This window comes from Pantherophis guttatus, chromosome 1 (assembly GCF_059756535.1).
Source record: "Pantherophis guttatus breed Tessera chromosome 1, ASM5975653v1, whole genome shotgun sequence".
Lineage (NCBI taxonomy): Eukaryota > Metazoa > Chordata > Lepidosauria > Squamata > Colubridae > Pantherophis > Pantherophis guttatus.
This window is the reverse complement of record NC_142063.1, coordinates 280,746,727-280,761,377: the sequence shown is the minus strand read 5'-3', so window position 1 is coordinate 280,761,377 and position 14,651 is coordinate 280,746,727. Positions and strand designations below refer to the sequence as shown.

At 40.3% G+C, this 14,651-nt stretch overlaps 1 protein-coding gene across 5 annotated transcripts in view; it reads right to left on the bottom strand.

The window, feature by feature from the left end:
• The window catches only part of CATSPERE (catsper channel auxiliary subunit epsilon), a 97,849-nt gene that overhangs the window by 46,826 nt on the left and 36,372 nt on the right, over positions 1-14,651 (bottom strand). For 4 of the 5 annotated variants that reach the window (XM_034428222.3, XM_087882999.1, XM_087883001.1 and 1 more), the window contains 2 exons: positions 8,671-8,771; positions 4,209-4,695 (listed from right to left, as the gene is read on the bottom strand). In XM_034428222.3, coding sequence (XP_034284113.2) covers positions 4,209-4,695; positions 8,671-8,771 — 588 coding nt within the window. The remainder of the gene's footprint in view (positions 1-4,208; positions 4,696-8,670; positions 8,772-14,651) is intronic. The other variant, XM_087883002.1, reaches the window with a different exon arrangement.

The following is a 14,651-nucleotide window of genomic DNA, read 5'->3' as shown; positions in this document are numbered from 1 at the left end:
AAGATCAGAGAATTGGTATCATGTGGAACGAGGAAAATTTGGTAAAACAAATTAGAGATCAAAGCCAAATGCATATAAAAAGATTATATAATATATTGTTAGAAATAGATTCAGAAATGGAATTAGTTAAGGATTGTATGATAAAATGGGCACAAAATATTCAGGAACCAATAATGTTGGAAACTTGGGAAAAAATATGGGTTAGAAATGTGAAATTTACGCAAGCGCAAAATTTAAGAGAAAATTTTTATAAAATGTTTTACAGATGGCATTTAGACTCTAAAAAGCTAGCCTGTATGTATCCGAATTTGCAACCTAAGTGTTGGAGATGTGATTGTGATGATGCCACCTATTATCATATAAGGTGGACTTGTAAAAAAGTTAAAGCATTTTGGATAAAAATATGGTGGATTATCCAAAATATTCTTAAAAAGAAGATAAAGTTTACTCCACAGTTGTTTTTGTTGGGTATAAATTACAGATTGTATGGTTATAGAGACTAAATTCATTTTGAATTTAATAACTACAGCTAGACTTTTGGTGGCGCAATATTGGAAGAAGGAAGATTTGCCTACTATCGAAGAATGGACATTAAAAGTAGCGAATTTAGCAGAAATGGCAAAAATTTCAGCATATTTGAAAGACTATTCACAAGAAAGATATATATCGGAATGGAGAAGATGGATTGATTATATTCAAAACAAATATCGGACTAAAAAGTATCAAATAGCTTATGAATTAATAGAAAATAGAAAAATTAAGAGTATTTAGTTAAGTAAAAGGGGAGTTAAAGTGTGAAGGGTGGGGGGGAGGGTAAGGAAGGGAGGGGGGATGGGGAAATATCTGTAAAAATTTTTTGTAAAACTCTTTAATAAAAAAAAAAACTTTTTGAACAGGGGGCCGATTCATGGTCCCTCAGACTGTTGGGGGCCGGACCGGCTGGGTGGGCATGGCTATGTGGTCATATGACTGGGTGGGCATGGCTATGTGGTCACGTGACTGGGTGGGCATGGCCAATTTAGCAGTCCATTTTGCCTTTGTTCTTGCTGTACTTGCTCAACCCAAGAAATCTATTTACTTAAGACCCCTCCCCCAAAGGAAAAAAGAGCACAAACTTTCTTGCCACTTGCCTAGCTTCATTACAACAGCACCTTCAGGCTCCTTAAAATAGGTCATTAAAAAAAAGAATAAAACAAACCGGATTTCCTTCAAAATAACTCCTGATCATATGATTCAGATGACCACACAATAAACCAGACTGAGAACTGCACCGATTAAGACTGCAACTAAAACCCCCAAGATGGGCATTGAGAGACATTGGAAGCCCTCAAGGGTCAATTTTTCTTTTCTTTGACATGTTTCCTAGGGATTCAAAATTGCTATTAGTAAGATACCAATAAATACAGAGCTACAAAAAATAGGGATCACTATAGCACAGAAGTAATGACAGGCTGAGAGAAGCTGTCAGTGAATGCCCCTCCCCTCCTTTCTCCTCTCTATGGGCTCACATGGTTCCTTCACCTTTGGTTCCAACCAAAGGCTTCGGGGCTCTTTGCAAGCAGCAGCAGCAGGACCTGTGAGTGCCTGCCAGCAGGGGAGGCGGCCAGAGAAGGGATAGGAGACCAGACTACTTTTTTTGAATTATTTGGGATTACAGGGCTAAAGGTCTATTAAGCCTGAAGAATTCAAACTGATTTGCTTTTTGCCACATTTGTGCATGTGTGTAGACATGAATATCTATCAAAATTGTTCAGCAACCAATTTGGTGGATGTACTTTATACCGTATTTTTTGGAGTATAAGACGCACCGGAGTATAAGATGCACCTACCTTTTTTGGTTGTTGTTTTTTTTAAGTTTTTTTTTATTTTTTAGACAAGCACACATACAAACATACAATGTATTTTCTTTGAACAGAGTGTTTGGCTGGTTCACAAATTTAAACAGTGTTTAGTCATTTCAATTAAATTTACAATTTCTATATTTGCTTTTTGCCATATTTATTCCTCATCTATTTTTTTTAAAAAACCAATATTACCCTTCATTCTCATTTCTAATCTTAATCAAATTCAATTTTTCCCTTCTAATCTATATTATACCCTGTCCCATTGTCATCTATTTTTATATCCATCCTCACATTGGCTAATTATTTAATATTATAATTGTTTAATACAAATTCAACATTTTTATATAAATCAATTAGTTATAACTATCTTTTTTGTATATTAATCAATATGAACATGAATATTCCAATTATTTCCATGCAATCCAATTTCTTACAAATCAATTAATTATATTTACCAATAATAATAAACCAAATAATTTCCCCCATATATTCCTCCAAACCATAACTTAACCATTTCTGCTTTCAACACAATATACAATTAATAGCATCTCAATTATTACAATTCCCTAGTTAAATAGACCTTTTTTCTTTTGTGTTTTAAGATCTTGAACTTTCCTCTTTTGCCCTAAATTTCCCATTGTTTGCACCTATCTTTTTTGGTGAGCAAAAAGAAAAAGAAATCTCTCTCCCTGCCTCATTTTGTCACCTTGAAGAAGAGCCTGCTTTACTTTCAGTTTCGTTTTAGCTAGGGAAAAAAAAAATCTGCTCCAGCACTCTTTGCAGCAAGCAAAGATCTTGCAAAAGAGCCTGCGCAAAACAGCTGAGAGCAAATCAGCTGAGAGTCGGGAGGCCGATCTAATCAAATTGTGCTAATTAGCCTATGCTGAAGCTGAATGGGGCTGTTTTTTCTTGCTGTTTGCTTGCAAGGAGGTAACAGCTGGGATGCAGAGGCCAAAGGGTGGGGGCCAGTGGGTGGGCAGGGCTACATTTGGTGTATAAGACGCACCTAAATTTTCACCCCCTTTTGGGGGGTAAAAAGGTGCGTCTTGCAGCATCCATGCCAGCTGCCCCTTTCTGCCAGAGCTGGAATGCCGCCATGTTTAAGTGCTGGTAGATGCTGGCCTTCCCTCCCGTGGGCCTAGGTGGCTGCTGGAGAAAGACGGGCCTGTTTCCTTGCTTCCCCCAAGCATTTCTTTGCTAACCTGATTTCCAGCTCCATCGCATTTTTCTATCGCATTTCTCATCATCGGGTGCAGAAATCAAAATTTTGTGGGACTAAAAAAAAGTTCAATCAATTCCAACTTCTCATGAAAAAAAAGATCTCATGAGGAGTTGGAATTGATTGATTGAACTTTTTCTTTTTAGTCCCACAAACGTTTGTTTCCCTGCCAGCTGCTCTGTTTCCTATTTCTCCATTGCAGTGCAGCACCCAGGATCCACTTTGACGGCAGGGGGTAATTTAACAACTGGTTCGCCTAGGTTTAGGTTGGCCATTATGGGAGGTTCGTCCCGCATGAGCAGCAGAGCTGGAGGACGGGGATGGGCCACACCTTCCATGACAGCCAACCTGACCTTAGGCGAACCCGTTGTTACATTATTTGAAGCCCACCACTGACTAGATGACCTCCATGGTATCTTCCAACACTGTTATTTTATGTTCTAAGGAGCACCCTCAGTTGATACAACTTAAGGTAGGGCTTCGTTGTGAAGTTCTAGTTGCTACTGACAGAGTTCAAATGGGAAAAGTACCTCCTCAGGATAATCAAATTTTAATACCAGCACCAAACATTTAGGGCTCTCAAGATCAAACCAGCACCTTCAATGGCGAAACGAGGACAGCAATAAAGATGTTTCAAAAATATATATGATTACAATGGCTTTCACATGACTGACCATTTTAAATGCCAGAATTTCTGGATTGTCTTCAATGTCAGAATCATAGAGAGCACCTGGAATATTCTAACATAAGCATTATTGTAGCATAAACATCAGCAGCCATGTGTTTTTTCCCCGCAGTATCAGATAAGGCAGGTGAAATTATAACAAAGTACACTAGGCCACTAGTATTTAGACATTGAGAAAAATCCCCAAACTGCCATTGTGATCCTTAAAGGAAAGTATTTCTTTAAGAAAGAAAGCAGCCCTGCCATAACTATGTCATATAGACTAAACTCCGATTTACTTATCCTGACACAATCTATCACTTCATATAATTCATGTAGTCTATAAGAGCTGTCAAACATTTCACCTGATCTGATGTCATAGATTAGTTGCATGTTATGTAAAGCACTGGTGTATTTATTTTAAGGATGAGTACAGCTTCCTTTATAATAAAATATAAAATAACATTTTATAAATACTCACAGACAAAGGATATTCTCCAAAACACCAAGTTTGGGTTCGTATTCCAGTAAATTTTACATGTGGAAAATAATCGTCTCCAATGTTGATAACTTGGCCTAGTCTTGCTTGATAAAGCATGTTTTCAATCAGAATGAAGACATTTGGAAAAACAGCTCCTACTGCTTTGACTTTGTGAATCATGGTAGATGGTACGAGGCCTGAAGGAAATTTTATTTCTTCTACATTTAAAAATCTATTGCTAGTGTGGAAGATACCATCAACTGTCACTACGATAGCTGTTCTTGGATAACAAGAAGACCATTCTATTATGGCTTCACTACCAGCTGGAAGAGTGACAGAAATTCCTGTTTTTGAGCCTAATATATATATAGGCTGGGCAATAATAAAAGGAACATCTATAACAAAACAATCCTGAAAAGTAACTACTTTGCCAACGATGGTTGCCACGTTGTCATTTGTTTGGCTAGGTACTTCAAACATCCATATTCTGAAAACAAACAAACAAGTAATACAATTAGCTATTATATTTTTATAAACAAAATATTTGAATATGTTTTTCATCAATACGATTTATTCCCTAATTCTTTTTAATAATGTTTACCTATAAGCTTCAATTACTTTCCAATTAAATGCTGAACTTGTCCTAAAAAGCAAATTTTGCTGAAGAATTCAATGAAAATAATAAATTGGTTAAATAGCATTGCAATTTAACATTTCAATGTATATTTATACAGTATTTCAATATCCACAAGCAGATCTATACAAACATATTCTATCAATGTTAAAGCTGTAGCTATGAAGTATATTGTATTTATATTCTCAGTAGCACAGTTCTTGTGCTTATCAGATGGCTACTGAGTACTAATTCATTTTAGAATGATCACCAATCTAATGCCTCACATGTACAAACAGATTTCAGAGGAGCTCTTGTCCAAATTATCAACAAATGTATATATTTGAGGAAAATAAATGCAGTGCATCATTTGCATTTATTAAGTGAAACATCATGTGACTGACTTGCAATTTTACTAACAGCTTCTTTATTGATTTTTTCAGAAGCTTATTGTGAAGCATGCAAATTGCAATCATATGACTGTAGGATGCTGCAACAGTCATAAACGCCCAGTGGTTGCAAAGGTTTTGAATTCTGATAACTGCAGGGATGCTTGCGATGGGCATAAGTGCTAGGACTTATTGTAAAATTGTTTTTCCAGTGTCTTAAAACTGTTGTTAAACAGTGCAGTAGTTAAGCTAGAACTAAGAGAATCTGCATCTTAGGACTGAACTGTGGAGTTCTTGCTGCTTTCTTAGTTTGGTTGTTTGCTTGCAAATGTTTCATTACCATTTCCCCCCCAAAATAAGACCCGGTCTTATTTTCTTTTGGGCTTGAAAATAAGCTTTTGGGCTTATTTTCAGGGAGATCTTATTTTTTTTAAGTGTGGGAGGTGGCAAGCATGGGATTGACGGGAGTGGGAGCACAGCTACCACTGACCACGCCCTCTCTGTCTTGCTGGTCTGCTTGCCCGTGGCTGCAATGGGCCAACCTTTCAGCATGCCCTGGCCTCCACCCACCCTGCCTGCTGGCCCAACTGCTGCTGGGACACTTCTCAACCACAGCAGGCACCATGCTGGCCACCAAGTGGCTGCCCATGCTGCTGCTGGCCTCACTCGGGCTCTTTGCCTTCCTGGAAGGGCAGGTGGAGGCAGGGGCATGCTGAAAACTTGGCCCTCATTGAAGCCGTGGGCAAGCAGACAGTGGGATGGAGAGGGTAGGGCCAATGGTAACTGCCCAAACACTTTTCGCCCAGAGGGAGACAAAGCTTCATTTCCTTGCAAAGGGGACAGTTTGAAATGGAGCGAATAGCTTCCTTTGCAAGCAGACAAAGCTTTGTCTCCCTCTGGGTGAAAAAATACACAGCAGAGCCAGGCGGAGGCAGACGTGATCCAAATGCGCCACCCATTCCGTTCCACCATCTCTTGGCTTGCCTGTGGATGCGCCGAGCAGGCACCCATGCAGGGCATTGGGATTGCCTGCCTCCCCAATCCCCCACGTTTCTTCCTCCACTTGCTGCCAGTGCTGCCACGCAAGCCTCATGTAAGCCTCCAATGAGTCAAGCAGCCATGCAGCACATCCGGATCACCTGTCTTCTTCCCACCCTCTGCCTCGACGCTCGGGCTTATAGGTATTTGTGCTGTGCCAAAGACCTAATTGGCAATTAGCTTTGCAAGGCTACACGGAGCACAGAGTCAAAACGGAGCTTCAGAATTTAAACTGACCAGAACTAACAAAGTTGCTTCCTGCAAAAGCTCACGTGCCTTTGCTCCTCCTTTATGTCTTATGGGAGGGGTAAAATCATCTCCAAGTCTTATTCCCGAGTTGCCCCCTTTGTCTGAACTGTTCTTTTACTTTACTTTACTTTTATTTAATTTATATACCGCCCTACTCCTGAAGGACTCAGGGCGGTGAACAGCCAACAATAAAATACATACATACAAAATTTAAAAAGCAGAAATAAAATCGAATTAAATAGTTTGGCCCAGACAGATTAAAACCCCAATCAATTTAAAACAAATTTAAACTTTGAATATTAAAAATATTAAAAAATATTAAAAATTGTTTAAAAAGAGGGAGAAAGTTAGGCCAGGCCCGCCTGGTGAAATAAAAAGGTCTTTAGAGCGTGGCGGAAGGTGCGCAGATCCGGGATCCTCCGTATCTCCGGGGGGAGCTTGTTCCAGATAGTAGGTGCCCTCACAGAGAAGGCTCTCCCCCTGGGGGCCGCCAGTCGACATTGTTTGGCCGATGGCACCCGGAGGAGCCCCTCTCTATGAGAGCGTACCGGCTGGTGGGAGGCTATTGGTGGCTATTGCCAGAAGGTTCTTGCCTTCTGGCAGGTCTGCGCATGCGTGCACTAGGAACAGGCTCCCCTTATTCCTCTGCCTCACTGACATCAGACTCTGGAGGCTCTGGAGTCAGCACATAAGTCCCAGATGGTCCTGACCCCATCTCTGCCTCTGATGCAGAGCCCTCATCCGAGCCTTCCCCTGACTCCAGGACTGGCCCATGTTCCTCCCCAGCCTCCTCATTGTCCGACTCTGCTGCCAGCTCCGCAGGCTGCCGGCAGACCACAATACCACAGAACAATTCAACATTGCATTAATCATTTCATTCAGGCACTTTTATTATTGATGACCATGTTTTTGTCAAAATCATTGTAATCTTGTATTTCTGGATTGACTTTCTTTATTTTATTATTATTGGCCCTGGTTCCATCAAAATTAATTTATCTTTTGTATTTGTTGAATTGTCCTGTGGCAAGATGTCCCGTGGCGTGTTGGTTGTGAGGAGTTGTCCTGTGGGAAGCTGATGCAGTGAATTGGCCATGGCAAATTGACCATGGTGAGTTGTTCCATTCCAGTACAATGCTGCTTTGAGGGTGTTAAGTTGGGTGAATGAGGGCGCAGCAAGCCAGGCAGTGAGTGACAACAGCTCTTTATTATAGGGTGAGAACCCAGCAACTGACCTAGGGAAACAGCTCCCTTTATATATCTTGCAGCTGTGGTGGTCAGCCAATCAACAAAACCTATTTACATAACAGAGGGGTACATTGCTAAAAAGCCCACTTGTACCTTGGAAATTTTAAAACAATAGCATCTACATCTGCTCATCCCAATAATTTGGCAATTATTTTTTCATTTAGTTGGTGAGGGAGTTTCATACAATTAATTTATCAGTGGTGGTATTGCAGTATTTGAAAATTTTTGTCAAATGGATTGTGATGCTTGTCTCCTAATGCTTTCAATCTGTATCTCGCTATTTTGCCTCAGAAAAATTTCATACAAATTCTTTCTTCATATGCCTTGCATTTCTCTTCCCTTTCCAACTTATTAAGTACAAGGCACTTTATTTATTGATACATCTAATATTGATTTTAAAAAGTTAGATGGTGAGTTTCAAGAGAAATGGAATTATATTCCAAGAGAAATGGAATTACATACTACTGAGAAACAACATTTTTAAATATCTAGAATTATTCAATTTTTGCAGAAATAGAATGAATTAAAAAATACATCATAGCAAGGATTAAGTAAGGCCAGCACCCTGAAAAACTAATGGTCACATGGGGGGAAAAAAGATATATTACTGATGGAAATAATGATATGTTTGACAAAGACATAGCTGGCTAATTGGAAAAAAAGGCATATTTATTAGAAGGCAAAGAAAATATAACTTATTTTTGCAGACAGCATTGTTGTATCACAATTCATCTAACCATTAATCATGAATCTTGCTATATGGGGAGGAAACATAAATTTTCAGATACTATTTAATTCTAATATTGTTATTAGGGCTACTAACGATTGTCAGTTAGCATTATCTGGAGGGCTACAAGTTTGCTACCCCTTCATTTGTCATTTCAAAAGCATTGCATTACTTTATAAAATGTAATTAAAATAACAGTACCCGTTATTAAATGATTTGCTAGAATATTCAATTTCTGTAAATGTTTGAATGCTAGGTGCCTGTCCCAAATTCCAGAACTGCTTACTAAGGGTCCTAGAATACTGTGAGATAAAAACAGTTATTATTTTTAAGAGAATTTTTAAAAATCTTTTTGTTAAATATAAATATAACTACATTTGCATGAAGTTCTACTTCTTAGCAGAGATAAGTTAACAATACAAAAATAATAATGATTAGTATGAAATGTATATATTTTTACTGTGAGTTGACCAACCATAAGATTTATTATAAAACCATAAAACAATGCAGTGTCACAGACTCGAAAGTGACAAAGAATTCTAATATAATGGTTCAGGATAACTAGAGGGTGATCTTTTATGGAAGACAATTTTTTAAAGATTATTTCTTAATAAAGTAATTTTTTCTACAATATTTAAATTGATGAAACTGAAGGCTATAGGAAAAGAACAAATTACAAGCTCAAGAACAAGCCAAATATAAGTAGAAAAAGGGTTTTGGAGGTCTTTCAAAAGTAGTTTAATTGAATGATGTGAAAAAGATAAAAAGGCTATTACTTGGAGAGGAAAAAAAGTGAGTTTATGTTATTTATTAATGAAATTTATATGGCCCCCCATCTCACAGAAAGTGATTCTGTGCAATATATAACAAATATTCCAACTAGAGTGGTATGTCACAAAAACTCCAAAATGCAAGAGATTATGCATTGCCTCAAAAGATATGAAACTCATTTAATGATATAAGATTTAACATATCAATAAACTGCAAGCAAACATGTATGGAAGATTTTCTGGAAAACTCTGATTAGATGTATATCAACACAGATGTTATCAGCTAATAACTTGGTCCCGTGCCGTGTAGGGATTTAAAGATGATAATCTCGAAGTAAGAAACTGGGAAACACTGCGATTGTACAATAGAAGTGTATTCTGGACCGCTTCTGAATGATCTTCAAGAGCAGCCCAATGTAAAGTGTATTGCAGTACCCAAAGCTGAAATGACAAGGCATGAGTGACTGTGAGCAAAGCTCCCTATCCAGAAAAAGTTGCAATTGATGAGCAAGATAAATCCATACAAAGGCTCTCCCCATGCCCCAGCTCTCCCCTAGGAGAAGCTACATATTTCAAATGGCTGGGTGGCAGCACTCCAGGTCCACTCCTATCTCTCATATGAGGGAAGCAGAAAAAAACCAGCTACACCCAGCCCTAACTCCAACTACCAGAATATGTAAAGGAGCCCAGATCGTGCAAGTGTCCTTAATCCAGGTGTTTGCCAGCCACCAACATAACCATCCTGCATCTCTGCCTTGGGATCTCCACTACCATATTGATCACAGGAAGTTTCAGTCCACAGTTGTCCATGATAGGAATTGGGTATGTCTAGTTTAATGAAAGAAGGACTAGGGGTGACATGATAACAGTGTTCCAATATCTTAGGAGTTGTCATAAATAAGAGGTAGTCAAGCTATTCTCCAAAGCACCTGAAGGCAGGACAAGAAGCAATGGATGGAAATTAATCAAGGAGAGAAGCAACCTAGAACTAAGGAGAAATTTCCTGACAGAACAATTAATCAGTGGAACGATTTGCCTCGAGAAGTTGTGGATGCTCCAACATTGAAAGTTTTTAACAAGAGATTAGACAACCATTTATCTGAAATGGTATAGGACAGTGATGGCTAACCTTTTTGCCATCGTGTGCCAGGAGAGTGTGGGGCGGGGGAGGGTCGCGTGTGTGTGTGCCCACACTGATAATTCTATGCGCCCTGCCCTGCGCATACGCGCACAACCCCCCCCTCCTGCTCCTGGCATGTGATGGCCTGGTAGACCCATTTTTCTTTCTTACCTGGTTCCAGACCCTCTCTATTTATCTGGGAAGGATGAAAACAGCCTTTCCCACTCCCTTGGAGGCCCTCCAAAGGCCTGAAACGGCCCATTTCCCAACTCCCGGTGGGATAGGAAGTGACGTTTTTTGTTGTCCCCAGTCTCCAGAGCCCCTCTAGGAATCTCTAGGAGCCTCTCTAGGAGTCTCTGGAGGCTGAGGACAACAAAAAACGTCACTTCCTGTCCCACCGGGAGTTGGGAAATGGGCTGTTTCAGGCCTTTGGAGAGCCTCCAAGGGAGTGGGAAAGGCTGTTTTCGCCCGCCCCAGATAAATAGAGAGGATCTGGAGCCAGATAAAAAAGAAAAACGGGCCTTCCCCCGCCCCCAGGCCCTCCAGAGGCAGGAAACAGCCTGTTTCCCTACTTCTGGTGGGCCCAGAAGGCCCGGAAATCAGCTGGGCGGTGTGCACATGCGCCCCAGAGCTGAGCTGGCGTGCTCACTGATATGGCTATGCATGCCAAGTGTGGCACACGTGCCATAGGTTCACCATCATGGGTATAGGACTTCCTGCATGAGCAGGAGGTTGGAGTAGGGGACCTCCAAGGTCCCTTCTAACTCTTGTGTTATTCTGTTCTGTTATATGCAAGAACCCATCAAAATGGCTGCTATGCAGTGGTAAAATCTGAACCGGTTTACTACCGGTTCGCTGGCTGCGCATGTGTCAAATGCGCGCTATACATGTGCATATGCAGTGCGCACCAAACGCGAGCTGTGCGCACACACATTAAGTGCATACCAAAAGGAGGCTTGGGAAGGTAAGTAGAACAGTGCGTGGGGTGTGTGTGATCAGCTGTGGCGTGCGTGGGAACCTTTTTAAAAACTTTTTAAAAGCATTTTTTACTACCGGCTTAGGTGAATAGGTAGTAAAGAATGCTTTTAAAAAGTAAAAGAAAAAAGGTTCCGGTGATCGCGCTACACAGTTGTGATCGTTGGAACCTTTTTTTTTACTTTTTTAAAGCATTTTTTTATTACCTATTCGCTGGAACTGGTAGTAAAAAGATGCTTTTAAAAGGTAAATAAAAGGCTCCGACAATCAAAGCTGTGCTGCACAATCATCGGAATCTTTTTTTTACCTTTTTAAAGCATTTTTTTACTACCAGCTTGGGTGAATCGGTAGTAAAAAAAATGCTTTAAAAAAGTAAAAAAAAGGTTCCGACAATCACAGCTGCGCCACGCGATCACCGGAAAGCTATGATTGTTGGAACCTTTTTTTTTTATTTTACTTTTTTAAAGATTTTTTACTACCTATTTGCCTGAACCGGTAGTAAAAAAATGCCTAAAATGTAAAAAAAAAACCAAAGTTCCGACGATTGCGCATCACTCTCGGAATTTTTTTTTTACATTTTTTACTACCGGTTCAGGCGAACTGGCCCAAACCGGTAGCATTTCACCCCTGCTGCTATATCTTATGGCTGCTTGAGCAGCAGCCATAAAACACATCCTCTCCCCTTCCCCAGATATGCTGCCTTTCCTGCACCCAGTACAGCAGACAGCCTGATCACTAAAGACTATGGCTAAGACCCTGTAACCCCCACCAGTTCCTTGTTCTATGCCAGCCCAGTGTCTGTTTTCTCTGCAGCAGCAGAGTCAAGATGGAGGATAGGAGTCTAAGCCACTAGTCCATTTCCACTTGCTCCACTGCACCCTCTGGAGCCCATTCCATGTCGCGCATCAGTTGAAATAAAGGCCTGCCCGGAATGCATCTGGCCTGCTCTATGGAATCCCTACAATGGAAGGCTACCATCCAACATAGTTCTACTTAGCTCCTGCCAGGGGGATGTTGATGGAGGTTCCACTGGCCCTTTCCAGCCATTTGGTCCACTGTCACCTCACTGGTTAACTGCACTGCAGCTATTCCTGTTCGTCCCACCAGCCCAAAGAATTGACACTATCATTGCTGGCCACCCATTGATCTGACTGGGACAACCAAACACCTCTGTACACTATACACAACTAGGTGAGCCCATCAACAGGCATCCACCTTCTCCTATAAAGAAGAGGCAGAAAGGAGGTTTTCAAATTTCTGGCCGTTCGCCTAGCCACCCGGCTAGAGGGAGCCATGGGAGGAGTAGAAGAAACGGATGAAATGCTCTTACAGAGGCTTCAGGAAGAAGATGACAGAAAAGCTGCTTTTGAAGGCAACGTGTTGCAATTGAGGTCAGTGATGTCTCCTTCTGAATATGCATGCTCTCAAACAGTCCTCCCAGAACCTTTTGAATTTGAAACGCTTGGTGCAAGGCCAAAGTTTTCACAAACCGATGAGCATTTTTCTTCCCACACAGAGAGAGAAATAATTTATTGTTCTCCTCGAAGCTCCAAGCTCACCCTGGATCAACAAGCTATAAAAAAACTATCATGATCATATAAATTTTTTTGAACATGAGCTATCCCAGACAAAAATAGCTTTATCTATGCTCGAGCAAGATAAGAGAGAGTCTCGTGTTTTTAAAATTCCTGAAAATGCCATCTTGGCTTCTTCTTCGCAGCCAAAGCCACACCCCCAAGAGGGTCTTGTGTCAGGCCAATCAGAACAGAGAGCTGTATACACGTCACAATTGTCACATGACGTTCTCTCTGATCAAATTACACACCATGCCACGAAGGCGGAAAAATTATCTGAGCTGCCCGAAACTAAAGTTGCAGCACCATCTGCTGGCAAAAGTAATTTACTAGAGAAAGCTGAAATGCATCGCAGTTTGCAAGACCAATTTCAAGTATTGCATCGGACTTTATCAAACATGTCCCTAATCCACTCAGATATTCAGATCGCAATGCCACAAGTGTCTCCACAGGCCCAATCTTCAGCACCCCCAGGTGGTGCTGGTGTCCTTTTAGATGGAGCACAACACCCATGCAAACAGATTTTCACAACTTGACACATGAATCAAGTCCTGAGTTCGAGGATCAAACACTTTATCATTCAGTTATTGGATCACTGTTGTACATTAGTAGTTGGACCAGACCCGACATTGCATTTAATGTTAATCTCTTATCTTGACACGTAGGTAAGGCAAAACAGTTTCATTGGACATGTGCTAAGAAATTATTGAAATACCTAAAACACACTAAACATATATGAAGTTATTGTTAGAACCAACACATACTGATTATGCAGAATTACGTTGTTATGCAGATTCTGATTGGGCGAGTGATAAGAAATCACGTAAAAGTACTTCAGGTTATATGATGTTCTTAAATGGATGTCCTGTTTATTGGCAAGTGCGTAAACAGAATCTTATTTCTTGTTCATCTACCGAAGCTGAATATGCTTGTGTTTCAGATGCATGTAATTCTCTAACATGGTTTGATGCTTTGGTCACAGATATCTGGACACGTCCGATCAGACCGATCACCGTGATGGAAGACAATAAATCGGTGGTTTATATTTCTGAATCACATTTCACAGGTTCTAGGTCCAGACACATTGACATCCGTTATCAAAACATAAAACAATTAGTGAAACAAGGTTTTGTTAATTGCAGTATGTATCTACACATGATCAAATTGCTGATATGCTCAACAAACCACTTCCAGCAGTTCAACAGGAGTATCTGCGTAAGAAGATGTGCCTTAATTGATGATATACCTAATGTCCGCTCAACTGACAAAAGAAGGGGATTGTCACTGCGTTTTTGTATTTTGTCAGCTGGGCTCCCATTCTGAGACTTACAGTAGACTGTCTGACTCTTATCACTGAAGCCACTGCGCATGTCCACATTCTTTCACTTTCTTCTACCTTTTTTTGTTCGCCTGCCAAGAGGTACGGCAGGAACGCTGCCAAGATGTAATCATTACCTAGTAATACTGTTTTTACTTTCTTTATAATAAAATGTGTTTTATTAGAATGTATCTCAGGTTTTATTTTTTTTAAAAAAATATATTCCAAGGAAAAGCCACGGTCCCATTTCTAATCAAGGTGCAATTACCCGAAGCGGAATGGGATTAATTGCCACCCTGACACACCTTGGTGCTATGATGGAAAAAACAAGAATACATCAACAAAACCCTCTTTCATTGAAAACGTCTCTTATCTTTTTCTCTTCTCTTCTACTTGAATTCTCCCTTTGTTGTTGTTTCTCTCTT